The sequence below is a fragment of the Juglans regia genome, chromosome 2, assembly GCF_001411555.2.
Source record: "Juglans regia cultivar Chandler chromosome 2, Walnut 2.0, whole genome shotgun sequence".
NCBI lineage: Eukaryota > Viridiplantae > Streptophyta > Magnoliopsida > Fagales > Juglandaceae > Juglans > Juglans regia.
In genome coordinates, this window is record NC_049902.1 from 7970931 (window position 1) to 7998777 (window position 27847).

Here is a 27847-nt window from a genome sequence, read left to right on the forward strand (position 1 = left end):
ATTATTATTATATATATTACATGCTACATTTCTAATTAATATAACATGAGATTCTAATCTTATTATTTAAGTCTATTAATCTTATAACATAAAATTAATATACTAGTATAATTAGACATTAAGTATACTATTTTAATCTTATTATTCAAGTTTATTAATCTCACTAATAAGTTAGACACTACTTATATTATACTACTATAATTGAATATTAAAGAATTAATACTTGTTAATAATAAATACTAAATTCTCACAATTAAGTTTAGTATTAAAAAAATTATAATATTAAACATATATAGCGTCACATGTAAATGGTAAATCGGAAAATCGGACCGAATGAAATCGAAAAAACCGAAAATTCTGGTTTTGGTGATGAATCAGTCTGTATCGGTTCTTAAATTTCCAAAACTAGTATATACCGGTTCAGTTTCAAAATTTCTCAAAAACCAGATTGAACCGGATTAGTTACACCCCTACTGCAATCTTAACTAGGTTTTGTTAACCAACACACCTTTATTGAACAGAAATATACGAATCATCATTCCATGCAGCATTTTGCAAATGAATTGGAAATGAAGGATAGAAGAGATACTGATTTCTGCCAAGAGTAGTGGAGGTTACATTTCTTTTTTCTTTTTGTTCACATTTATTATTGTCTGTCTTGTAGTCATTACTGCAATTACTATGCGACGGAGAGATGTCTCTCAGGTGGTAAAGCGTGTGCAATATCTTTAAATTAGCCTAAACAGAAAAATGCAATTACTAATTAGTCCTCTGTTCCGGGGAGTCAAGTAGTTCGCCGTTATGCAGTGGGAGAGACGTGGGGAGGGAATGGTTGTTAGGCAAATGCTAGCTTTGCGTTAGATGAGGAGCCAACCGGCGGTAACTTCAATGTCCTAATTTCCATTCCGATAATCATTCCGGTTTAAATACCGGAATAGAAGATTTTGGTATCGGTGCGATGTATCGTTTAGGAATTAGCTATATATATTTAAACATATAAACTGATACTTCGTAAAATGAATACACGTATATGTAAGTATATATCATGTATGTATTTGTATGTGTATATATATATATATATATATATATAAAAAGAATTAGAGATTTATAAAATGAATATACGTCGAAAACATTAAAAAATGTAAAGGTAAGTGTTAAAAGATAATATTAATAGAAATAATAATTGCAATCTTAAGTGCGCAAGTGTCGTGCAATCACTTTAAAATAAATAAATAAATAAATACGAGATCTACATAAAAAATAATAATTTTTTAATAATAAATCACTCTTTTTTAAAACGACTGTATGGCACAAGCGTGCACACTCCACGAATACATATAACATTACTCATATTAAAAAACAAATTTGAGTTGAGATATACACAAAAACAAAGAAAAAATAAATAAAAGAATCCAAAAATTATTAAAAATAATAAGATGAGAAGAAAGGAATGTGAGTACAATTTAAAGTTTTAAAAAATTAAAATTATATAAATGAGTACTATATTTTAAAGTACCACATGAATGCTATCTAGATTTTAAATTTACAAAAAAGTCATCCAAACTCAAGAAAATTACAAATTTGCTATCAAAACAGTTTGGAACGGATTAATAGTCCGGAATTGGCCAAAACGGGCCAAAATTAACAGGAACAAGCCGGAATGAGTCATAATTTAGAACAAAACGGAATGAAAATACATAGTGTACCGAGTACTGCCCCGGAAAGGAAAATTCCGGCAGCTTCAGCCTGAACGGAATTCAAAACTACGGATAACTTTACTGGATTCTACTTATCAACCATAGTAACACCCTACTGGATTCTGCTAGCTACAAGTTAATGTTTAAACACACCACCTCCAGTAAGATATCATGAGTCATTAAAAAAAAAAAAATCATGAGAGAAATAAAAGCAGTGCTAACGATTGATTACTATTGTTTGTGGACCTCGAATTGCATTATTTTTATCAATCAAGATAGCCAGCCAGGCAGGTGAGGAATAGGAACTTTTATTTTTATTTTATTTTTAGTTATTGTCTCTAGTTTTAGCTGGGTTTGTTCAATTAAAGCAATTAGGTCCAATTTACACTTGGGATAATTCAGCTGACAGAGATGAGATGTGCAGCCAAATCATCCTCTCCAAGGAGAAAGAGAGAGCAAGCACACAGTGCCAATGGTTTAGAAAGTAGATTTAACAGCCTAACTGCCTAATCAATGCAGTAAAAAATTGGAAGTCTCTGCCCACAACTCCTCCCTGTTATTCCTTTTTTCCTAAAAGAAGAGAGAGAACCCAATTTCTGATTCGAAACTCATGCCCAAATCACATTATTACCTGAAATTATAGCAGCTACTGAAAAACCACTCTGCCTCTGTCCTCCCCAGCTACATAAAAATGACGGGGCATTGCAGTAATGCAGTTTCTTTCTAGACTACCAATGTATACAGGACCAACTAATATTTCTCAAGAATGACACCAATGGCCTAGATTGCAAAGATCTAACAGCCTCCATTGGGTTTAAGGAGGCAATCTACTATCCATTCTTCTCCTACATTCCCACTCCTGTGGTTCTTTTGTGTCAAAGCGCACCATCAGATAAGTTGAAAGAAAATGGACCAGAGAAGCACAAGGGATGAAGACAATTTGCCCAAGGAAGAGGAAAAAATCAATTAATTAATGATCAAAGTGAAAGACATTGTACCCTGTCTGGGAGATTCCTAGGCATTGGAAGTGCAGTAACATATCTCTGGGGGAAAGATTTTTGAGAATTTGCATTTGTATCAGAGGACAATGAGGTCTCAGCCCCATCAGCTTGCCCCCGGCCATGGAATTTCGCAAAACGATTGATGACAGAAAACTTCTCTTGTTCCTGGCATTCCAGTCTTAAGTCTACTATTGAGACTCTGTTGTCCAGTCTGCAAAATCACAAGCATTAGGAAGGAGAGAAAGAGAGAGATCTGCATGCTATGAATATGAAGCAAAGAAATACACCAAATACCATAAAAAAAAATAATATTGCACTGATTAGAGCAACATGCTATGTGTTAATTCATCTTGTAGAATCCAGGTAGTTTCAATAAAGCTCTGTTGTTTATTCTCCATTGCAATTTGCTGCCTTTCTTTATCCCGCATATTGACAGATATCAAGGAGTATTTTGCCTGCTACCTGGAAGTCCAGGTAGCTTTTCTGGACTTTTTCTTTTGTGCTGTGTATTATATTCCAAAATAGACTCTTAGTAGTTTGGAACTTGAAGAGAATGCCTATGCTCGTGCTCTTATGTTGTTTAACTTAGAAAAAGTTATGAAGGTGTAACTGTGGTGTAAGGAGGATGTTCGGATGGCTGATTGGAGAATCTAGGAAAAATATGCATGGAAGATTAATTCCTACAAGAAAATAATACAATCGTCATATAGCTTCTAGAAAGAGTATCTAAAATTCCTAAAATTGTTACAAGTTGGCATTGTTCATTGGTTCAATCAAGAAGATTTAAGTTACATATTTTTTGTTTAAACAAAGAAAGCTGTGCAATTAAAGCACACAAAGAACAGACCCAATATAATGGCACCCGAGAAGTCTTATTTGGGTACACTAAATCAAATAGTATTTATCAAACTGACATACAAATTGATATTCAGCAGACTGATGCTTCAGTCACACCCAGAAAAGTCCTACAAACAATTTAAGATTTAGTGTACTGATTAAATCCAGAGAGAGACCAAACCAATTAGCCAAAAATAAATGGCTCAGCGACCCACTTGCAGTACTGATTTTTGAAGACAAACTTATAAGTGCAACATTATTTTTCATACGATTAAATTGTCATGAATCTATAACTCAATAAATGCCCTGCCACTTTTGGATGACACTAGGAACAGTCACATGATGGAGAAACCTTGTAAAGAACATTGTAAATAAAAAAAATTCAAAAAAACAAGTCAAAAGAGGGAATATCCAAGAAAAATAAACTGACTGAATTAATAGTGATATGTATGTTAGCAGTAAGAAGAATAGATATCAAAAGAAAAGACATAAATGCTACCTCAACAGATCATTTTCGAGCTTCCTCGCTTTGCCAATAAAGTCTTCCATGACTTTTAAGTACTGACCATCAATTCTTCCAAATGTTGCAAGCTTCTCAGACAGGCTAAAAGCATATTTTGGAAAAACTAAGCATTAGTACATAACAAATAATACTAAAATAATTGATCATAAATGTCATCCATCATGAGCACATAAATTCAAATGACTTTAGAGCAATTCTTACAGTTTTCCACTGTCAGGAGGCACACAGGTATCCGTTCCAGAGCACGAGATTGCACTGCATGCATCTCCTAATGCTGATCTAGCAATAAAGTAAGGCACGCTCTCACAGTGTGAGCTAGGATCAGTTGATAGAACTGCTGCTGGAGGAGGTGGAAGCAGCTGCTGCATAAGTTGTGTTGTCAAAATTAGCCTTCTGCTTGTTCTAAGCATCGGTGATCCATCTTCCACTGCTTCTTCATCTTCCATCTGTCATCAAATAAGCAATTAGAACTCTCAAAGAACTATGAATACCAAAGGAAAAACATAATATCAGATGACATTTTACTAAAAACACCTTCTCAATCAGTCGATTTGCAGTGTGGGCCCAGACTAATTCTGCCGCACTGTAAAAGGCAGAATTTTGCTTGTGTTAACAAAAAAGGGCAAAGAACAGGACAAATCAATAAGGGGAACGGGGCAGAAACCACTGTGTATGTCAACAAAACAAATAACACATTGAATATTTAATAAAAAAGAAAATGAGAAAGTTAACCACCAAAATTAAAATTTCAAATGAGAGAGAGAGATTTTAAGTCAATAAATGCTGACGTCCAGAAGTTATAGAATTGGTGAGCTGCATATGACAATCACCTGATATTCGGAAGCATCTGGGAGCCCTCCAATTCTTTATGCCATGGTATAAGTCCTGATGTAGCACTTTTACGCTTCTTCGATCTCACAACCAGACTTTGATCAGTGACATCAGGAAGCAATAAATGAGGGGATGACAACTTTTCAATTTCTGCCGATGTAGAGCGACTTTGCCGGACATTAGCTAGATAACTAGCATCGGCGGTAGCACTAACTTGATCCATTAAATTGCAAGCAAGTACACTGTCAGATGGCCTCCCAACAACAAACGGCTGTTCCAAACCCTTCGTAGTGGCAGTTTTCCGCAAATCATATGTTGGCAACATCTGTCCATTTTTAAAGGTTCCATGCTGATCAAACCAGGATGGTGCCATCTGGGGACTAATCTGAGAATTCTCAGATCGAACAGCAGCTACACTATTACTACTTGATAGATTATGAGAACCGTCCAGATCAAATGCCAATATATCCTGAGAAGATGCATTTGTATCCCGACTTTCCCCTGGCTTAGCTGAAAAGCTTAGCATCTTTGAATCTCCAGATGGACCTGAACTGTAATCACACGATGCATCTCGAACCATATCATTGTATCCATATGATGGCTGTTGTCCTCCTTTAGGAGCTATGTGCTGTACATCCCTACCAGAATCTGGACCTTTAAATCTCTTCATACTGCGATTACTTGGATCCATCTCGGCACTTCTCATGGCTTGTACTTGATGCAGTAAGGAGTAATCCTGATGCGTAACATTATTTGGTCTTAAAGAACGGCCAAAAGCTTCAATGTCTCTTTGAGTAGCAGCAGCATTTGAATGAAATGAATCAGAAGGATTGTTTACAACGGACTCATTCCCCTGCAATACACTCGATGTCCGTTTGAGAAGGTCAATATTCTCAGATGATAGTTGCTGCCCGGGGCTTTCTTTCACAGATTGCTCTACAAAGCCTTCTGAATTTAAAGAAGTTGCACAAAATCCAGATAGACTATTCCCTCCTTTCTGGACATCTTTACTATTCAAAGGTCCAGAATTGTTATCTGATCGTAGGTGGGACTTAAACAAGTTAGATGAAGCCTTCGATGGCTGGGCACCTAATAAATGTTGCTGGCTTGAATCACTGCTCCAAAAATTAGGAAATATTGTTTTAACGGAATCTGGTCGAGAAATGCCAGCTGTAACAGAAGGCAGAGAGACTGGCATGCCCTCCAAAGATGAGATTTGTTGAGCTGGATCTCTTGAACGAGTTTGGTCACAACTATTCAGCTGGGACATCTCCGCAGAACAAGCAAGGTTATTTTGAGTACTCGTGGAGACATCTGGTGCTGACTCCAGGGCAGATTGACCAGCTTGAGCTCTCTCACCAGATTCATCAATCTGTTTTGACTGAGAAGTAAACCTGTTGATAGACATGTTTCCAGACTGATTTGGCATCTGCTGTCCACTTGCAACAGTCATGTGCTGACCTTGAGGATGATTACTAGAGAAAGAAGAACCAGACATAAAAGCTGTAGAAAATTTTTCTTGGACTTTGTACTGTGACAGTTTATTTTCTGTTTGGCCTAAGCTACCAGAAACATTATTCCGAAATTCACCTTGAGATGATTCACACGAAGATGTCAAAGACTGAACAGAGGCTGTGGAAGCCAACCACATGTTACCCTTATCCTCAGTCCTAGAAGCTTCATGAGATGAACCAAGAACTGTTTGTAAGGAGTTCTGGGAAGATAAGGCACGGTCAGGAATTGGCAACCGTTGAGATGGAGGGGCCAACTGTAAACCAAAGCCCTGAGTAGCGGAAGACTGATTTTGCTGAAGGTGACAGTATGGTCCATCAGAAGTTTCTGTTTCAGGCATCTCAGAAGACAGATAGCAGTCAGAAGAGCTACTGTGTCTTCTGGTGCCACCATGTTCATTTGATTGATCCACCTTGTGAAGAAGCTCCAGCATATTTTGACTGTGTAAATCAAAAACAAGAGAAGACAAATTCAACTCAACTCACCAGTGACTTATGATATAACAGCAAAGAAAACAGGAGAGAACTATAAGCATGTAAACATTTAACCAAACATATTAGCATTCATCTATTGAAAGCAAATACAACTATGCTCTTATTATAACAGTGTCTAAAAGATATAAGCTACACATCAATTTACCGAACAAACATTTACAGAAGAAAATCAGTTGGCAACGTAAAAAATCAATCTACGGAATATCAAATCTAAAAGAGGAACAACTAGTCTTAAATATTCAACTACCTTGATGTAGCTGTCTTGTTAGGGGTAAAATTACCCACAGATTTGAGAAAGGAAGCAGATGAATTAGGTACATAGCCCGGAAGCATGCCTTTTGAAGGTAACTCGTCTAAGCCTTTGGTGTCACCCTGAAAACCAGGTAAATGGCCACAATAAAATTTTAAATAAAAAGGTGCCAAGGAGCTTTTTTCTTAGGAGTTTTAAAATACCATACTTAACAAAACAAAAAAACCAAAAACAAACAAAAGTATTGACATTATTCTCAAATAATTCAAACAATCACCTTCTCCAATCCCATACAATTTCTATCAGTATGATCAGCTGATCGCTGGTCAGCATGCACCTGGTTATGGCCTCTTAATCCTTGAGAAACCTGCTGAGCCAAGGCCTGAGGATTAGCATTATATTTTGCGCCATAAGAAGGCTCCACGACATCTACATCCCCCATTGGATGATACTGAAATCTGCGAGCTCCAGGTTTTTGATTAACTTGATTGGATAACTTTTGTTTGCCCCCAATCAAAGTACGAGAATCACTAGCATCTAACCAAACATTCTCTCTTAAGCCACCAGTGGAAGTATGAAGCAATGTGTTAGAGTGAAAACTGTCCCTTGAGTTTTCTTTTTTATATAAGTTCTCCATTTCATTCGTTTCAACTGCTCCCTTATCCAACCCATTATTCCCTGATGACTGCAAAGCTTGAGGGTTCTCATCGAGATGATGCTGGTATTTCCCCACAACCTCATTTCCTTTGGAGTTCCCTGAAGACTGAACATCCTTCCAGAAATCAAGATTATTATTATTTTGAAGCTGGTGGCTTCTTTCCTGGTTGGCCCTTGCAGTGCTTGAATTAGGTACCGCAACAATACTACTAGAACTGGAAACTTCCCTGTAAACCTGCAAGCTACCTATGCCAGGTTTTACATGTTCCAATCCAACAGATGAATTGGGAACAGGAGCAGCCCTCCATAGACCAGCACCACGGGCAATTTCTTCTTGTGTGGCTTCCTTATGATCACTACTCTGAGTCAGCAGAGATGATTTTTCATTCTCATGATGTTTCAAAGTAGCACCACTATCAGGTGAAAAAGATTCCGGGAAGTTCCAACCACTTGATCTACTGTATGGCTGGCCACCACTATTATATGAAGATATGCTCTGCTGATGGGCCAAAGAACCCGAAATGCTCTTGGCATTTATTTCTACCCCTGAAGAGTGAGCAACATTTCCATAAATATGACTGCCTTCAGCAAGTGGCTTTTGTAGCTGGCTACGATCTAACCATTTGCTTCCTTCTTGCTGAAACCGTTCAATAGTTGTATGAGATGAACCAGTTTGTAACCTGTCACCCTGTTGATGCAAAGTTTTGAGCCCTGAGTGCTGAAATCCTGGAACCTTAAAATAATTCGTACTCGTAGAGGGCCTATTTGCATCATCAGAAGGGGGGAAAGGTCTAGAACTCAAAGCCGAAGCAGTCTGCAAGTTGTTATCAGTCCAAACTGGCTGTTTGCTACTATCATTAATGGTTAAGGGCTGCTGATTCCCAGTCGGAGGCCCTGTGTCCCCAAAAGTCGAGCCACTCCACTCTTCTGGAAGCCCTATATCAGCACTAGAAGTTTCAGCAACAGCAGACTGCATAAGAGCACTCCAACTCCCACTTTGCACAGAAGGAAATCCACTTAAAAAATCAGGAGCATCCAACATGTTACAAACCCCTGTGCTCCTTCCAAAGGCATCCCACAGATTGTCATCCGAACCAAACAAGATCTTCTCTTCAGTTGGATCTAAGGAAGACACGCTCTGTGAAGGGGCAACCTGCATCAGTGTTTTCTCCTGTGATGTTTCTGAAGATCCAGCTATCTCTTGCCTCCCATTGAATTCTTGCATGGATGCACTTCTTTGCTGGGGATCCACTTGCTGCACGTGGTCCAAATTAAATCCACTGCTTAGGCCTTGGCCTCCAGCAGGACTGAACATATTTTTACCTTGAAAATCCTGTCTGGAAGAAAAATTTTCATCTTGCACACTAACCTGACCAGGAAATGTAGAGTACTGATGACCTGAAAATGAATTACCACTGGCTGATACCTGCTGTAATGCAGGCTTATCCATTTGAACATGAGAATTTTGATTTGGAGTACTTCTTGCACTAGAAATAGGAACCCCATATAAAGATTGATCAACCTGTTGAGGAACCAATCCCATCAGACGCAATGCCTGGCCTTGCTCGGGGGATAACATAAGTCCCCTAGAAGATCCTTGCACAACTGGAGATGGACCACGCTGCAGCCAGTTTGTGTTACCTGCCACAAGCTCAGGCAGCCATGGAGAATTAGATGCCTCGTTAATAGGAATGCCATTGATTTGCACAGCTGAATGGTTGGGAACTGTCTGTTTTGGAACAGGGAAAACCTGATTTATAGAACTCTGCTGCCTTTCCTCTTGTTGCTGCCTGTGAAGTTCTTGCATTTGTGTGAGCATGAATTGTTGCTGTAGAAGCTGAATGTCATTGATCCCTGGCTGCTGCCTCGGCAAAGATTGCAGCATGGCAGGCTGCTGGCCACTCATTTGCTGTTGACCTCCAAAAAAGTCATAATTAACGGGAGATTCAGCAGCTTCCAACCTTGATGAGTTTTTCTTAGTAAGCTCAGGACCATTCCCTTGCTGTGACTCAAGAATAGATATGCCTCTCAGTGATAAATTATGGCAATCGGATTCTGTATCCACTCCCACAAAGTTTGCTTCATTCTGCCTTGTCTGGACAAATTGATGCCCATGCACATGGCCATTCAAAGTTGTATGCTGGTTCTGAGGCAAACTTCTGCCAAACTCAGACCTCACATTTGATTGTGTCAAGTTGAAACCATGTGGCACATGCAAAGACCGACTTCCCTCTCCCCTCTCAGAGTCTGCTAGAACCAAAAGAACAGCAGTACAATTAATAACAGGTAATAGCACTTAACCATATGAGTATGATCACCATATATCCTTGATGTGATATGTGAACAATTGAGGGATTGAGAGAAGTTTATTCATTCATTGCAATAAACCTTCTGGAAGACCATACAAGCAGATAGAAACCAATTAAGCAAGAGGACAACTTATTAAACTTGTTGATACCTGATTGTTGTACATTGTAGTTCTTTAAATCAGAAATAAAAGAAGCACCGAACTGTCTCTGGTTTCCGACTAAAGGATTGTTATTTAAACCGTGCCAGTTTCCGTGACCAGCCTGTGAATGATGCTGGCCCTGAGACAAGTTCTCTTGACCAAAGAAATTGTGGACCCTATCTCCAACTTCGTTGCCAGGCATGGAACCAGCCCACAAATTTACAGCAGCTAGAATTTTGAGAGGAGAAAAATTACCTAAAAGAAATAAGAATAAATTCGAGATAACAAGTTCCTACACTTCCATCAGTGACCATATAACAGTATATGAAAGTCTCTGCAAATACAAATGTGTTAAGAAACATACCTCTTTTATGTACATTTAGTCACTGCAAATGCCAAGTTCCCAAGCCTTAAAACTTATCCTGCACACAGTCCAGCATACAAAATAGCTTAGGCCCCGTTTGGATAGCGAGATAAGATAAGATGGCTTTAGATGAAAGTTGAAAATTGAATAAAATATTGTTAGAATACTCTTTTTAATATTATTATTCTCTTGGGATTTGAAAAAATTGAATTGTTTATTATATTTTGTGTAAAAATTTGAAAAAGTTGTAATGATCAGATAACATGAGATGAGATGAGTTAAGATGAAATTGTTTCTGTATCCAAACGGGACCTTAACTATTGTCATTTGGCAGAATAAAATTACAAATATTTTGTACAAGAAGTCATATCAAGTCACATGTAATCAGACCTACATCATTATACTCCTTGAGATGATAGAAAAGGAAGGGGCAGGAGAAGATGCAATGATCACAAAGTCAACGGAGTAAAGATTGTGCAAAGTGACTCTTCAAAAGTTTCCTTTAAAAACTGAATACACAAGCATCAACACAAAGGCGGGAAAAAATGAAAATCTAATTTATTATTATTCAAATTCCAAATGTTTAGCAATACCACGAAATGGACTTATTAAAAAAAAGTGATGCCATGAAATGGAATCTTTAAAGGGGAATAGCCAGTTATCTAGCATCATTCTGGAGCTTTAACAATAACAAGGGTTGTCTGGATGTAGGTGCCAATAAGTTTTTTTTTTTTTTTTTTCTATCGGTAGAAGTAAGATTATATTGAATAAGTGGAATAGGCATAGCCAAAGTACAAAGGATGTATACAAGAGGAAACACCTACAAGAAGTTTGGTGCTTGATTTCTTATTACTTATCAAAAAAAAGTTACGTGCTGGAAAAATAAACAAGAAAATCATGAAAACTAGCACCACTGAAATCAATAGCAGAAGCCCATAAAAATAAAGTACTGAAAAAGAATCTTCTAAGTTCTTCCAAAGAACATTCACTATCTTCAAAGCTCCGGTCAATCCTCTCCAGCCAAATGCACCGCATAAGACATAAGGGAACCATCTTCCAAATTGCAGCGACACAAAGCAAGTATACTACAAATTTGCCTAACGAGAGAGGGGGAAGAGGCCAAAAAACTCCTGGGTACTAAAATTGGGAATACAAAAGTGGGCTACCACCCAGTGTGGCGAAAGAGTAGTAAAAAGTTTAGATTCCACAGAAAACCAAGACAAACAACCCATGCTTCACCCAATATGCAAAGTCCTGAGAACATTTAGGTTGGGTTTGGATAGACAGTTCAGATGAGATGAGATGAGATGAGATGTTTTGAATAGTAGTTGAATAAAATATTGTTAGAATATATTTTTTAGTATTATTTTTATTCTCGGATTTGAAAAAGTTGAATTGTTTATTATATTTTTGTATGGAAATTTGAGAAAGTTGTAATGATGAGATGAGATGAGATAAGATAAGAGGTTTGTGTATCCAAACTGAGCCATAGTGACCTCACTCTCTTGTGAACTAGGAAAGGAAGATGCTAAAAGTGGTTATCTCCAGCAAGGAACACCGGAAATGGCCATCAGCAAGAGAGTGGAAACGAGAGGAGAGAGAAGTGAGGAATATCTGACCCAGCAATATGCTGATTGATAATTGCTGTCCATTATATTCAGGTGCCTGTTATTACACATCCCCTATGAGGATCTTTGTTCTTTGTGTGCCCGTGATTATAAATCCCTCTCATGGATTTTTTTTTTTTTTTTTTTTTTTGTTATCCTAAAACCTGCACATTACATACTTTAACCATCAAAGTGCAAAGGCTAAATTCCCCCCTTCTTTTTTATTAGTATTAAAATTTCATTAAGAATCACAAAAGGCAAAAAAGATACTAGACAATCATGTGAATTGAGTGCATTAAAGTCAATAGAGGCTGTCCAAAGGAAGAGAGAATTGAAAAAGAAAGTCAGGAAATCCTCCATCGTCCATTCTCAGTCCTCAAAAACTCTATCAATTATTTTCCTTCAAATAGACCATATGAGGAATGTAGGAACAATTCTCCACACATAAATTGTGAACCGCCTCCTAGCCCTCTCCCAGTGTCAAACAAGTCCACAATTCTGCAGAGCATGACCCACACCAAACCACCCAAATGAAAAAATGAATCCACAAAGTGTTGGCCATCTCACAATGGAGCAATCCACTATTCCCTACAATTCTTACACATGCAATGCCACTCAATCACAACAATTTTTCTTTTCCTCAAATTGTCCATGGTGAGAATCTTCCCTAGAGAGGTTGTCCAAGCAAAAAATGCAAATCTTGGGGGAACCTTAGTCTGCCAAACTTTTTTCCAAGGAAAGGGATTATTATCATGAGGACTAAAGACATTATAGAAAGATCGAATGCTGAACATCCTTTTCTTGGAAGGAGCCCAAATAAGCTTCTTACACCATGGATTCTTTCCTTTGTCCTTATCTTGAGCCCTTCTTTTTTAATTCTTCTACAAATATATATTTTTTTAATGAGTTCCTGCGTACTTGGGCTATACCTATGTACTTGCATTAATAAATCTCTTATTACTTATCAAAAAAATTATTTTTTTATGAGTACAAAAAAATTGTTGCAAATTCTCTTCTTCCAATAATGAGCTCCAATGCCAAAAAAAATGCTTCACCATGGAGTTTTTTGCTCATTTGAGAGAAGCCTATGAAAACAATGTCATGTTATCAAGAAAATTTTCATTTCAATAATGTCATCAAGAAAATAATGTCACATTATCTAAAGAGTCGTCATTGGATCACACAACTCTCAGTGTCATATCATTTAGCTAAAACCGTAAAAGCACTCCTAACCACAGTGATGGGACCAAAATCAGATTGAAGCCATCTAACAGTGCCATCAGATTCCTTCCAACACTCTTCAACAGATTTTTCAAGGAATCCAGGACAACTTCATAAAAGACACAGAGAAATTATATTGTTAAAAGAAGCACCCATTATATATAGCAATCTTTCGAAGCTGTCTTCCCCTTATCTTATTTTACATGATTTGAAAGTAAATGTCCTTGAAGGATTCTTTCTCTTGCTTAAAATTGCAAGAACAATTCCTCAGAGTACACCAAATCTGCGATAAAGCCATAAATAACACCCTTAAATTCCCCTTGTGAAGATCTCAAGATTTACAAAACCTATGAGGAATCCATCGTAGGACCACCTTAGGTCATACGTCCTCAATAATTCTAGTGGGAGGTGGAGAACCAACTTGATTTCTGTCTCCTCGGTAAGGACAAGCTTGGGGAGTGAGATGAGATGAGAATTTTGTGAATAGTAGTAAGATAGTTTGTGAATAGTAGTGAGATAGTTTGAGTTAATGGTTTATGGGATTTTGAGAAAGGAGAGAGAAAAAGTTGAATAAAAATATTATAAAGTTATAAAAATTGTTAGAATATAGTTTTTTAATATTATTTTTGTTTAGGGATTTGAAAAAGTTGTCTTATTTTTTATTTTTTGTTTGAAAGTTAGGAAAAGTTGTAATGATTAGTTTGAAAATATTTGTGTTTGAGTGATGTTTAGGAATGAGATGAGATGAAATCAGATGAGAATTTTGGGATGAAATATTTTTCCAAACAAGCCCTCATAGAAAACAGAAATTCTATCACGTGTATTTTTCTCTAGTTTTATGTGCTCATGATTTTTTGGTCATTAAGTTTATTGTTTATTTGGATTTATCTTGTGTTGGTGTTGAAAGGGTCTTAATAAGTAATCAGGAAATCTTTTTCCTTGTTTAAATAAAGTTTTTAATTCAAAGACGATGCAGAGATTTCAACAATTCTATTAAGTGTCCACTGGCCATAGTGAAACTCTAGAGTTTTCCATCTCTACATTTTCGTTCTTCTTCGATTCTGTAAGTTGCCTTCTGGCCATAATGAAACTTATCTAGTCATTTGTCTGCCTCTCTAAATTGTTTGTTTTGGTAATTGCTGACAGTGCCGTACAAACTATTTATCCACATTTAACCATCCCTAGTCGAAATTTATCTCAAACGCCCTACTACGTTAAAATCAAACCTTATCCTATGTTCCTCCATTTAAGCATATAATAAAAATCAAATGAAATATTCAGAAGACCTAAAGCCCTACTACGTTAAAATCAAACCTTATCCTATGTTCCTCCATTTAAGAAGATAATAAAAATCAAATGAAATATTCAGAAGACCTAAATTCTTAATAATCACCGACAATTTTATATGCAGAGTCGCATATAAAAAAATTCTATTTTCAGAGATAGTTTCGTAATATGGTTTGGTCTAGATTATTTTTTATAAGTAAGATAAAGATTTTATTAATAATGACAGAAATATTACCCTGGTACACAGCAAGTATACAAGAATTCCACTTCAACAATCAAAATGTAAAAGTGCTAGAAAATCCTGGAAGTTAGAAATAGAAAAGGGCAGCACCATGTTGGATCATTATCCAATGATAGAGGGTGTTAAGAACGAAAGAGTTCAACTCCGACACTGATTTTTCGCAGTCCTCAAAACTATGCCAGTTTTTTCTCTCCATAAACGCCATAATATGCATGATAGGATCATCTTGCACAAAAGTGCACATTGATGGTTGCCAAATTGCCCTCTCCAACATAATAGAAGCTCTGCCACCGGGAAAGGCATCACAAAACCAATCCCAAAAGACATCGATAGATCGTGTTCCATAGGATGCTAGCAACCTCACAATGTAAAAGGAGGTGAACCACCAGTTACCCACTTTTCCTGCACATGCAACAACGATTAACCACTATAATCCCTCATTTCCTAACGTTGTCCACCAAAAGAATTTTCTTTGATGTCGTTGTCCATGTGAAGAAAGCCACTTTGTGGGGAGCCTTATTTCTCCAAATAAGCTTCCAAGGAAAAGTAGTCTTGACAAGATTAGATGACCATTGGATCTAGATTATTCTAGAAGTTTTAATAGTATTACAAGTCTTCTATTCGGTTTTCTAAGGCTTTCAATTATTCAAGTTGGGAGTTCTAACGCTAATTGTACAAGAAAAGTCTTCATATATTTTTTCTCAACAACGGGAAGTTCACAATCAGCTCTTTTTACCAAGCCATGACAATGTACAATACAAATCCATTCCCATGGAAGAGTATTTGGAAGACAAAGCTACCCCTAAAGGCAACATTTTTTTGTATGAATAGCTTCCTTGGGGCAGATCCTCACTCTAGACAGCTTGAAGAAACGTCGAATCATAGTCATGGATTGGTGTTGTATGTGCAAAAAGAGCGGAGAGTCCATTGACCATTTACTACTTCATTGTGAGATTGCAATGACATTGTGGAATGAAGTCTTCGCTCGGATGGGATTAGCTTGGGTGATGCCGAGAAAGGTAATCGACCTCCTAGCTTCTTGGAGAGGCAATCGGGGCAACTCTCAAACTACATCAATATGGAAGATGGTTCCAATATGTTTATGGTGGTGTATTTGGAGGGAGAGGAATGAAAGAAGTTTTGAAGATCAAGAGTGGTCAATGGATGAGCTTAGAAACATATTTTTCCATATTTTACTCCATTGGTTGATTCTAATTGATTTTCATGGCATGACTTTTCATTAATTCCTTGTATCACTAAACTAACACGCTTAGGCATTGCTCCTATATATGTCCCGTATACTCGGGCTCTTGCCTAGTCTTTTTTTTTTATCTGTAACCAAATTTTTAATAATCAAAAGAGTAAACAAAAGCCCAAGTATACGGGACATATACAAGAGCAACAACTAAGCGAGCTAATTTAGAGACGAATTCATAAAAAGTCATACACTGAAAATTAATTACGATCGATCAATAGAGTAAAGTATTAAAAAATAAATTTATAGGCTCATCCATTGAACACTCTTGATCTTCAAAACTTCTTTCATTCCTCTCCCTCCAAATGCACTACGATAGGCATATTGGGACCATCTTCCATATTGATGCAAATTGAGAATTGTCCTGAATGCCTCTCCAAGAAGCGAGGTCACTTACCCTTCCTGGCATCACCCAAGCTAATCCCAACCAAGCAAAGACTTCATCCCACAAAGTCATGACAATCTCACAATGAAGTAGTAGATGATCAACAGACTCTCCGCTCTTCTTGCAAGTACAACACCAGTCCATAACTATGATTCGACGTTTCCTCAAGTTGTCTAGAGTGAGGATCTTCCCCAAAGAAGCCGTCTATACAAAAAATGTTGCCTTCATAGGTGCCTTTGTCCTCCAAATGCTCTTCCATGGGAATGGGTTTGTGTAGTAGGTGGTCATGGCATGGTAGAAAGATCGGATTGTGAATATCCCTTTCTTTGAGGGGCACCAAAAAATTTTGTCTTCCACTCCTCCCGACAAACGGGTGGAATAAGCAATGTCAAAGAACGCCCAAAAAACATCAATCTCCCAATGTTGTGCATCTCTGAGGAATGTAACATTTCATTGGGGAATACCATTGGAGATGATTAATAGGTCTGCAATCGAGGCTTCTTTCATTCTTGCTAAACCATAAACTTGTGGATAAGTTTCCTTGAGTGTCCTATCGCCGCACCATACATCATGCCAAAACTTGACCTTAGATCCATTTTTTTTTTTTATAAGTAAGAATCTTTATTGAATCGAATGAAACTAGGCAATGTCCATGTATACATGAAGTATACAAAATGGGACACCTAATTACATTCTAGAGAGCTGGAAAGTAGACAAAAACTCATTTAAGTTCCCAACCTTTAGTACAATAGCAGAAAACCACTGTAAAAGAGAGAAAACAAATAAATTCCAGATTTCCCCCACTGCACGCTCCTTATTGTTAAAACACATATCGTTCCTTTCCGTCCATAAACACCACATTAAGCACAAAGGTATCATCCGAATACCCAATCCTCCTTTGATGGGAGACCATATTGTAATCAATAAAATATTGTTTACCGATTAAAAAAATATATTTCAAAGTACTAAATGAATTAAAAAAATGATGAATGAAATATCAATGATTTGAGTTTTGAGGTAAGTGTCTTAAAGTCTGCCTCCCTCCCCTCCCTCCCTTTAGCACACTACTACTTTTCATATCACCTATGGCTTGAATAGCCATGATTTTCTTGTATCGTTGGACAATGTACTTCGGTGTCACTCTTGTATATGTCCCGTGTACATACTTATCAAAAAAAAAAAAAAAGTATGTGTCCCGTGTACATGGGCTATGCCTATTTATATCATCAATAAAATCTTTGTTTTACTAATCAAAACAAAAATTAAAGCTATAATTTCCTCATCACTGCCCATTAAATTCCAAGAAATTACTCTCTTTCCTTCTTTCTTTGCAACCTCAAATCTAGTCGTTTTCCTTACCTATCAAAACCATAGTACACCATATTTTCTCTTTCAAGTTAGCCACCAAGTTACAGTAATTACCTATCAAACCAGCTATAAAATACCTAAGTTTGCCAAAGCCCATGATTTCTACAACCCATCATCATCTGTTTCAGCCACAAAAATTCAAACTTTTCATACCCTGATTCAATCTGCAAGTGCTAAATTATGTCCTTCACCACAACAAACCCCAAGATTGTAACTTTTTCCCTATCATAAAACCTAGCACAAGCACACAAAGACAGACTTTTTTAATCTGTACAATTCAAGCATTTCTTGCTAATAGCATTTATCACAGTAATCCCACCTCCTGACCATCCTCCACTGCCTAACCACCCAGTATGTTTCTTTCATCAGTGTTTGCCATTCTACAAGAATAAGCCATCATAAATATTGTCTATACCTACCATCTTAGGATAACTTTGACGACACTTTAGAAAATTCCCAACAACAACTAGAACTTTTTGACCCAATTAAGGATAGAATCTTGTTTAACAACCACAAGGATAGGCATCTTTTCTGTTAAAGCTTTCTTTTCCAACCCCTAGGGGTTGACTCAAGTGGTAAAGGCCTTGGGCTTGGGGGTATGCTCCTCCCAGGACTAAGGTTCAAATCCCCTTACGTGCAAACGATCTCTAGGGGCCATCAGATTGTGGGATTTTTTCCTTGAATTACTCGAAGTGCACTTGCGGAAAACTCTTCGCCGACGACTTGTGCACCCCCGGGATTAGTCGGAACGTTGTTTCTGAATACCCGTTGCCAATAAAAAAAAAAAAAAAAAGCTTTCTTTTCCATGTTCCACATCTTTCGCTAATTACTGGAACAAAGGAAAATTTTATATACCACACTACCATCCCACTATGTAACATGTGGTACATTTATTACCATTGGATGATGAATCCTCTATTGAATGATATTCATCATCCAATGGTGATAAATGTGTCACATCTTACGTAGTGGGATGGGAATGTGGTATATAGCATTACTCCTACAACAAATAAGCATCATTTCCATAACTCTTTAGTCAGATATTCTCATTACATTACAAAACAATACAGATCTAACCATTTCACAAGCTGTCCTGCACAGTTATACTACGATAAATTTTCTTGTTACCAAGTAAATTGGTTTGCACAGAAATGCATGCACCTGAAGCCATGGATCATCATAAGGAAATGACTTAAGTTCCAGATGTTAATTACCACTCATATCATATCACATATGAAATCAAGATTAAAATTTGCTCGTTACAAACAATAGTTAACAGAGATTTAGAATCTAGGCCATAAACTTGTCAAGTAGCAGTTAATATCTCCATAACCAAGTCACCAAATCCCAACTCTAGAAAAATCCAAACACCCACAACAGGAGCAAATTGAAAATGAATGTACCAGTAAATACTTGACAAAATAACCCTTCCTCTCCATTTAGTTACCGAGTGGTTGCAGGCAATTTTTTTTTTTTTATAAGTACCGAGTGGCTGTAGGCAATGGAGAAGAAAGAAAATAATTCAATTTAATGCTAATCTTTCCTCATTTTGAAACTGAGAAAGACCCAAGAAAATGAAAAAAAAAAATATCTGTAGCAACGACGGGTACAACTAATTCCAGAAAAAACGAAAAAACAAAAGCCCGGTTCCACAAAGAGGCTTTGGCATTGGCAGCCGAAAATTTCTTTTTTAATAAACAAAAAGGGCAAAATACATAAGAGTCAAATTCAGTTTCATACCCTTTCCTCTATATTCACAGCAACCAAACCGAGTCTAAAGCCGGAAATTTTCTCAAAATCCCGCATTTCATAACCAAAACTCATAAGATCGAGAAGAGAACACCATAATTTGAAGTCACAATCAGTGATGAAACAAACAAAGCGACGCAAAACGACAATATGAGCTGCTAGAAAGCTGCCCAACCCTAAAACACAAAACCCTAGCATAGATTTACTTGATAAATGGAAATGGTCCCTAGAAAGTGAAAATTAGGGATTTTAGAAAGGAGAAAGAGAGACTATGGACTCACAGTCACGTCGGGTTGCCTCCATTGAAGCTCGGAACCTATCCACTGATAGTGTCTGATTCTGAAGCTTTAGGGTTCGAATCGAAGAGAGAGGCCAGAATGGGCGTCAGAGAGAGAGAGAGAGAGAAAGAGAGAGAGAGATAAAGTGATCGAAATAGTGAGAAATTTCAACGAACTGAGAAACAAAACCGAGGCTGGGACCGAGGCTGAGGCTTGCAGAATGAAGCGATGTGGTTCGGGTCCGAAGCTAAGGTGGCTTTGGTCTCTCGGCGAAAGGAAAGCGTTTTGCTTCTCAAAGGGGCCGGGGGAGGGGACAGCGAGAGGCCATTTGAAGAGTTGTTGAGAGTAGAGAGAGAATTCGGTGGTCCTGCAATTACATTCTGCCACGTGTCAGTGAAGCCATTGATAGGCAATTTTGGATGACATTTTAAGATAGCTTTGAACGTGTTTAAAACATTTTAGATTTTGAGAATTGAGCTAAATTTAAGATCTTATGAGATGAGATGATTTTAGATAAAAATTAAAAATTAAATAAAATATTATTATAATATTATATTTTAATATTAATATTATTTTAATATTTAAAAAAATTAAATTATTTATTATATTTTATATAAAAATTTTAAAAAGTTATAATGATATTATGAAATGAGATGAAATCGTTTCTGTATCCAAATAAGACTTTAATAAAAAAAGTCTATTTCTCTATTATGGTGAATCCATTTTTTATGATAAAAATAGAGATATATCAGAAAAAAATATTAATCCAGTTTTTCTTAATGTTATACATCTTACTTTCTATTTTTCTTTATTTTGTTTAAATATTTTTTTTTTAAAAAACTATTATCGAAAGATAAGTGTTACAATCATAAATAAATTTCATAAAAGTAAACTCACAAACTAAAATAATTTTATATTATATATTATATCTATTTTACAATAAAATAAATCTATAAATTACGTTAATTTATAAATTTATTTTTATAGAATCTCTTTATAGTTAAAATATTTCTCAATAAAAAAAAATATTTTAAATACAAATATATAGGCAACCGTCATATTTCTTAAATGCCTATGTTTTCTAATAGTCATATATTAAATTATTTGTCTTTTCTTAACAGTAATTTTCTTAAAAGGTCATCCTTCTTGGATGGTCATATTTTAAAAAAATGTTTTGCTCTTGTATAGTGAAATTTTCAAAAATCTCATTATTTTTTTTTTATCTAATTGATCATATGCTTTTAAAGTAAATAAGACCATTTCCGCTTCCATAAAATTGTTTACCCATTTACTTGGATTGTGATAAGATTTTTTGTTTATTAAATTAATTACTATTGAATGAAGGGAAATTATATAACTTACAACTCTTTTATAATTATTCTATAATTCATTTATAAACAATCAAAAAGATTGCACTTCTCCATTAAAAATAATTTCAATTTTACATAATTACCCTACGTTTAAAATAAAAATTGTAAAATAGCTCAAAATCCAGTCAACGGAATAGCTCAAAATAAAATTATAAGCTTTTTAAAATTTGAATTAAACAAAAAAAACATTCTTTAGATTTTGCTCCTCATCATTTAGATTTACCGAACTTGTCCACAAGTGTTGACTTATTTTGAGTAATATTGACGACTAAAAAGTCAAAAGTTTATCAAGGTGCAATAAAAAAAATGAGGATAAGAATGAAACACAACTTAACATAGTGTGCAGATGTTCTCTTTCTTTTTATTTTTATTTAACAATATAGAAAGGAACTTAGAAGATTCTCAACAATATTTGTAGGAGATTTAAGAGATATTTGAATGTAAAATGATGGCAAATTTTTTTTATAAATAGTGAAAAACGGATGAGAGATAGAAAGTTTTATAGGTTTTTTTTTGTAAATATGGGTCCTACCTTGATTATATATCTATTCTATGATTAAAAGTCTCTATCAGTTAGAAACAGTAATGAATAGTAACTTTTGTTCATCTGTTTTTTCTTTCATGTTTTTATTGTTTTACCGGTTTTGTCGTGTTGGTAAATGCATAAGTTCTGTGCGTTTTGCTTTTATTTTAGGAGTATAATTATCTTTTGATGCATGGTTAGTAGTTTTAGTGTTTTTTTTCTCTTTCAATCTTCTTTCTCTGCATCATCTCTTTCCTATTCTCTCTGAAAGTAAAGTTTTTTTTCTCTCTTTTTCTTTTCTCTTCTTCCTCCTTTCTCATTTGTGTCACAACCCACCCCGAACCCTCTCTTTTTAGTCTTTTTTTCTTTATCTGCATCTTTTCTTTCCTCTTCTCTCCATAAGCAAATTTTATCTTCTCTCATTTTCTTTTCTTTTCTTCCTTCTTTCTCATTAGTGTCATGGCCCACACCAAGCCCTCTCTCTTTCTCTGCAGCTGCTATTGTCGAACGAAGGTCGTCGCTGAACGGACGTCATCACCAAACAAAGGCCATCACCTCCCAATCTCCTCCACCGCGCCTTAGATGCGGTCGATTTGAACCCATTGTAGCTCTCCACTCAGATATGCCACTCACTGCAGCTCATAACTCAGATCTATAGCCGCGTTGGTTGCTTTTGTTTGTTGTCGGTTCTGATGTGCTGTGGGTATGTTGATTTCCGATCATTTTTCTCTTCTTTATATGGCTGGGATGTGATTCTCATGAGTAGCTCATAATATGTTTTTCATTTTTTGCTTCTTGAAATCTGTTAAGATCAATGCCTAGATCTCTTTGGATCTGAGGGATGATTTCAAATTTTTTTGTTGTCGTTGTTTCTGGATTCAAAGGCCTGTGGATTTATTTTTATTTTCTTCTTTGTGCTTGTTGGGTTTTCCTTCTCCTTTTTTTGATTGGATTTGGATCTTGTCGTGTGATTTCTATTCATCGGTATGGAGCATATTTTTTTGGGTTTTTCGATTGGATCTGTTACCTTCTACCTCTTTTGGTAGTTATCTATTTTCATCCTAAGGATTTGGTTATAACGTTCTCTCTTTCACTTCTTTAATGTAGATGATCTTTGTGAAGAGCATCCAGAAATGATTTGTATTTTGTGACATTATCATTGTTTATCGGAAGCAAACAGCCCGATAGTATTCTATGTCTGTTGTGACTCATTAGCATTTTCATTTCTTTTCCTGACTGTTTTGCATTTCTATCGATTCCCATTGTTTATTTTTTCCTTTTACCTCACAAATAATGCTCTAGGTCTAATCTGGTTGTAGGATTTGAAATTAGTGATCTTTCTTGGTCTTTATCTATACTTTTCAAATGGTATTTTTTTTTCTAGAAATCAAATGTTTTATTATTTATGTTTTTAATAACAAAAATTTATGCTTAGTTGTATTTCCTGAAGACTTTAAACATGTGGTTTTTTTTTTTTGGAAAAAAAAGTTTATGAATTAAATTAATTTTGATGCATTTATTGAAAATATCTTTTGTGTTGGTTGGTATGTCATTGTGATATAATGCACGCTTTTTGTTTATTTAGCAGTGAGTATGGAGTATAATTGTTCTAATATTATCTTTTATTCACTACATATATAGCCTTTAATAGAAATGATGTATTATATAACTCATTTTATAACTCACACGTTATTTATTTTATATTTAAGATGACATTAAACATAATGTTTGACATATATTCGTTTTGTGTTTCTTGACTGTCGATATTATATTTTTACTTTATTGTGAATTTATATGAAGGGCAGTTCCATTTTTTCGTTGAACTTCACTGCTTGTTCTATTTTTTATTTTTTAATTTATTTGGTTTCTTAACTACATGATTATTAACTATATGGTTTTTTATTGTTTAAGGCGGGAAAGAGATGGTTTCAGTTTGGGGAAAGGGTTGGGCAGATGGGTTTGTATGTTAGTGTGTCATGTTGAGGGGATGAGTTGAGTGTTTTGGTTTATGTTTGTCAGTCGGTCAGAGTTTTTTTTTTTTTCTCATTCTTATCCGTTGAGTTGAGTGTTTAGGGAATGGACAGTGTGTCAGACTAATGGGTTGGGTTTACGTGTGTCAGTCGCTCAGTCTGCTTTTGTTTGTTTTTCTCCTTGTTATCATGGAGTGGCTGGCTAATTTATGTTTTTTTTGCGTAATTACATTTTTGACCCTTGGTTTATATAAATGGTAATGCATATTTTGAAGTTTCATTTGTGTTCTTTTTTCTTCTCTCATGTGTGTAACATCTTTCTCACTCAAGATCTTCTCTTCCAAAAATCAAGTTTCTTCTTAGCTTTTGAGATTCACCCTTTTTTTTCTTATATTATGTGTTGGTCTTTCTATGTGGTTTTTTCCCCTATTTCGTTACTCATTTTTCTTTGTTCTATGTTTGTTTTGTGATTTTCCCCCTCTGTGTGTTTTTCTCTATTCCTTTTCTTGGTACATGTTTCTTTTTTGAATTTTTTTTAACTCTTGTCTCGATCTCTTGTCTCGATCAATTTCGAAACATGAGTTTTATTTCTTCTTTCATGTCATCCCGTTGATGTCTTCTTATTTTAACTTCTAATTGAATCGATTTATTAGTTTGTTGCTTGCAGGGAATCTAGATCTTTTTACTTGTAGTTTAGTTGCTTTGATATTTGTATATGGCTTTCATTTTTTTTTCCTGGTTTGTATATTGTTTTTCCTTAATTTTTTAAGCATATATTGTCAAATTTGTATATTTAGTTATTAATAGGTTAATAGATGTTCTTTTGTTTTTCACTCTAAGAATAGTTACTATGTTTGTCTTATGTATTTGGTTCCATTTGTATGGAATTGGGTTTGACATTTTTTTTGGTTAATTTTTCTTGGCTTATAGATATATATATATATATATATATATATTTTATCAAAACTCAAGGGTTTTATTAAAAATAGAGACACGCTTCTTATCAAGGTATTATTTTTTACTTCTCTTTTAGAACTGAAGGATTTTATGAAAGATAGAGACATGCTTCTCATTAGGTAAAAACTATTGGACTTATCCAAACATGACGAAATCAGTTTCTGGTTTTTGGTTGATGAGTTTTTTTGCTTTATTTAATTTTTGTTTATCATCTATATCTGTCTTTTAAAATTTGGATCTTTGTTTCTTAGAAATTTATAATTTTAAAGTGTTGAGTATTTTTTTTATATATATTGTTGGATTTGTCATTTATACTTGTCTTTTTATAAGGTTTAAGGGTTTTAATGAGGTATTTGTCAAAAAATAAACAAATGAAAATAAATGGACTTTAGAGAACATTTTTGTTTATTTATCTTTCTAAAAAACAATATTTAACTTCCATTTTTTCTCCATGTTTTGGTGTTTTAGTGAATTTTTTTCCCTTTATTTATTCTGACTTGTTGGTTTGCTTCTTGCAGGAAATTTGAAGTATTTTATTTGAGAAATGATGGTGTTTTGAGATTTGTATGTCTTTGAGTTGTTTTTTTCAAGCTTGTATATTTTGGTTAGTATTTTTTGATTTGGAGTTCAACCTGCTTTGGACTATGTATATATCTTTCAGTATTATTTTCTCCCAGTTTCTATATTTATGTTGGTATTTATTTGAGCAAGTGGGTTAAAAATTTACATTTTTTGAATGTTGATTATTTTTTCCCCTTATATATATTATTGGATTTGTAGATTTTGTTATAATAGGTTAATAAGTGTTATTCTATTTTTAGGATTTTAGTTTTTTCTTTTTTCCATTAAAACTCAAGGGTTTTATTAAAAATAGACACATGCTTCTCATTCGGTTTGTATGGTATTCGGTTTTATGTTATTTTTAGTTCATTTTTTTCAGGTTTTAGTTTTTTATTTTTATATTAGAACTGAAGGATTTTATTGAAAACAGAGATATGCTTCTCATTAAGTAAAACTAATTGAACTTAACTAAACATTACTGAAGTAGTTTATGTTTTTTGGTTGATGAGTTGTGATGAACACATGTTTAGAAAGAACAAACAATTGTGACAAACTTCTAATTCAACAGGTTACTTATTTTTGTTTTCTTTTCTATGATATTTCATAAGGCGTTATGTTATTCTCATTGAGAATTGGAAACATTTTTTTCGATAGGATATTTTTGTTGTTCGGCCAATGTTTTGAATACCGTACCGGATGGCGTACCGGTCAAGACACTGAAACGAAATATTTCGGTACCGGTACCGTTTCGGAATAGTCGATATATGAATAAATTATATATATAAATATATATAACAATTATATTCTAAAATAATAGTTTATATATGAATAAATTATATATAAATACATACATACATATAAATTATAAATAGTCTAATCTAAATTGGGGATCAAAAAATAAACTTGTAGTTTGAAAAAATGAAAAAAAAAAACACACAGGCCGAAATATCGGCCGGTACCGGCCGAAATATAGGCCGGTACAGGCCGAAACGGCCTGTACGGCCGGTATTTTAGCCGGTACGGTATATATCTAGTACCTGTACCGGCCGGACGGCCGAAACGAAAAATTTCAACCGTACCGGCCGCTACGGTACGAAATTAAAAACATTGTGTTCGGCTCCAATTAAACTTTGAAACAAGCACACCACTGCATTGTCAGGGTAAGGAAAAAAATTAAAGTTACATAGCTTTCCTCATTTTGTTGTTACTATTCATCAATCTTTTAGTAATATGCGTAATCAGATAATTCAAACAATTTTAATAATTTGTCTCAATTGTTTGCTACATGTTTGTTTTATGTGGTAGATAAGCGACGTCGACGATCCGCTCGCTTCTGACAAATATTACAAACTGTACCATTTGAGGCATATTCTTTGCCGCAATTTCCATCTTGTAGATATTGTGGAGCAAAAAGATTTTCTCATGAAACTAACGGCTTCTGTTATACTAATGGAACAATTTCTTTGGCCATAAATGATGTTCCTGGCCAACTTTATCAACTGTTTACTTCAAACACAACTGAATTTGTCAAACTTATATTCGAACTTATAATAACAAATTTACTTTTACATCATTTAGAGTCAAATTTAATATAGATTTGTGCAAAAGAAATAAAGGAATGTACACATTTCGAGCATAATGGCAGATCTATCATTACATTAATGATTTACTTCTTTTCAGATGGACGTCCTTCTTATTTACAATTGTATTTCTATGACACTGAGCATGCATTAGAAAATCATCTCTGATTCAACAAGATTAAATTCATCAATTATTGCTTAACTTATGTTTATTTTTTATGTCAATCCATATTCTGATTTCTTTCGATCTCTTGATGACTTCCTCAATTTGAAAAATCAACAGATCCATATTAGATCAGATCCTAGTTTAGATCAACGTGTATTTAATGCTCCAACATTTTCATAAGTGGCTGCAATTTGGGTTGAGAATGATGATTCAAATCTACAGATAGCACGAGACATTGTTGTTTTTAATCATATTGGTGGAAGTCATATAGTTCAATATTATTTTGGCTGGTATGATCCACTTCAATATCCATTGTTATTTCCTTTTAGTGATACTGATTATCACCAATGTATAAAAATGATCAAGAAGGGAACCACATTACCACATTATGAAACAACACGATCAATTAACCCTCAACAATTAATGTCAGTAGATGAGTTACTTAGAAAAGAACTGCAAGGTTAGAATGATTTTCTCATTCTTGCATTTGAATAGGTATTCAACTGTAAAATGTACAATTTCATGATATTTTATCATTCATTTCTTGTAGTGCTAAACAAAAAATAAATAAAAGATCCGATTGTTTCATGCTGTGAATATTATTGTTACAAGTTACAAATTAGAGACAATGTCAGATCTATTTTGTTATTGTTTGGTCATTTAATTCAACAATTTGGGGTTGATATGTATGTTAAGATTGAAACATTGAGATTT

At 35.0% G+C, this 27847-nt stretch overlaps 1 protein-coding gene across 2 annotated transcripts; it reads right to left on the bottom strand.

The window, feature by feature from the left end:
• Positions 1 to 2627: 2627 nt before the first annotated feature.
• Positions 2628 to 20146, bottom strand: LOC108982957. Of its 2 annotated transcripts, none has more exons than XM_018954463.2 (10): positions 20010 to 20146; positions 10616 to 10673; positions 10261 to 10479; positions 7423 to 10049; positions 7143 to 7267; positions 4889 to 6841; positions 4593 to 4641; positions 4260 to 4504; positions 4035 to 4139; positions 2628 to 2909 (listed from the first exon to the last, which is right to left on the bottom strand). In XM_018954463.2, exons 3-10 carry the CDS (start codon positions 10451 to 10453, stop codon positions 2675 to 2677), a joined length of 5532 nt encoding a protein of 1843 aa, XP_018810008.2. In that variant the 5' UTR covers positions 10454 to 10479; positions 10616 to 10673; positions 20010 to 20146; the 3' UTR covers positions 2628 to 2674. The 2 variants fall into 2 exon arrangements, with proteins under 2 accessions (XP_018810008.2, XP_018810000.2); XM_018954455.2 differs by having other exon boundaries at positions 10261 to 10506.
• Between the last annotated feature and the right edge of the window lie 7701 nt (positions 20147 to 27847).

What these genes read in the sequence shown, in the direction of transcription:
- LOC108982957 (XM_018954463.2), bottom strand. Translation starts at nt 10,453, where the DNA reads ATGCCTGGCAACGAAGTTGGAGATAGGGTCCACAATTTCTTTGGTCAA. An exon ending in CAGATGCTTCCGAATATCAG is followed by an intron (nt 4,642 to 4,888) that starts GTGATTGTCATA and finishes TGCCTTTTACAG; the next exon opens with TGCGGCAGAATTAGTCTGGG. An exon ending in CCTCCTGACAGTGGAAAACT is followed by an intron (nt 4,140 to 4,259) that starts GTAAGAATTGCT and finishes ATATGCTTTTAG; the next exon opens with CCTGTCTGAGAAGCTTGCAA.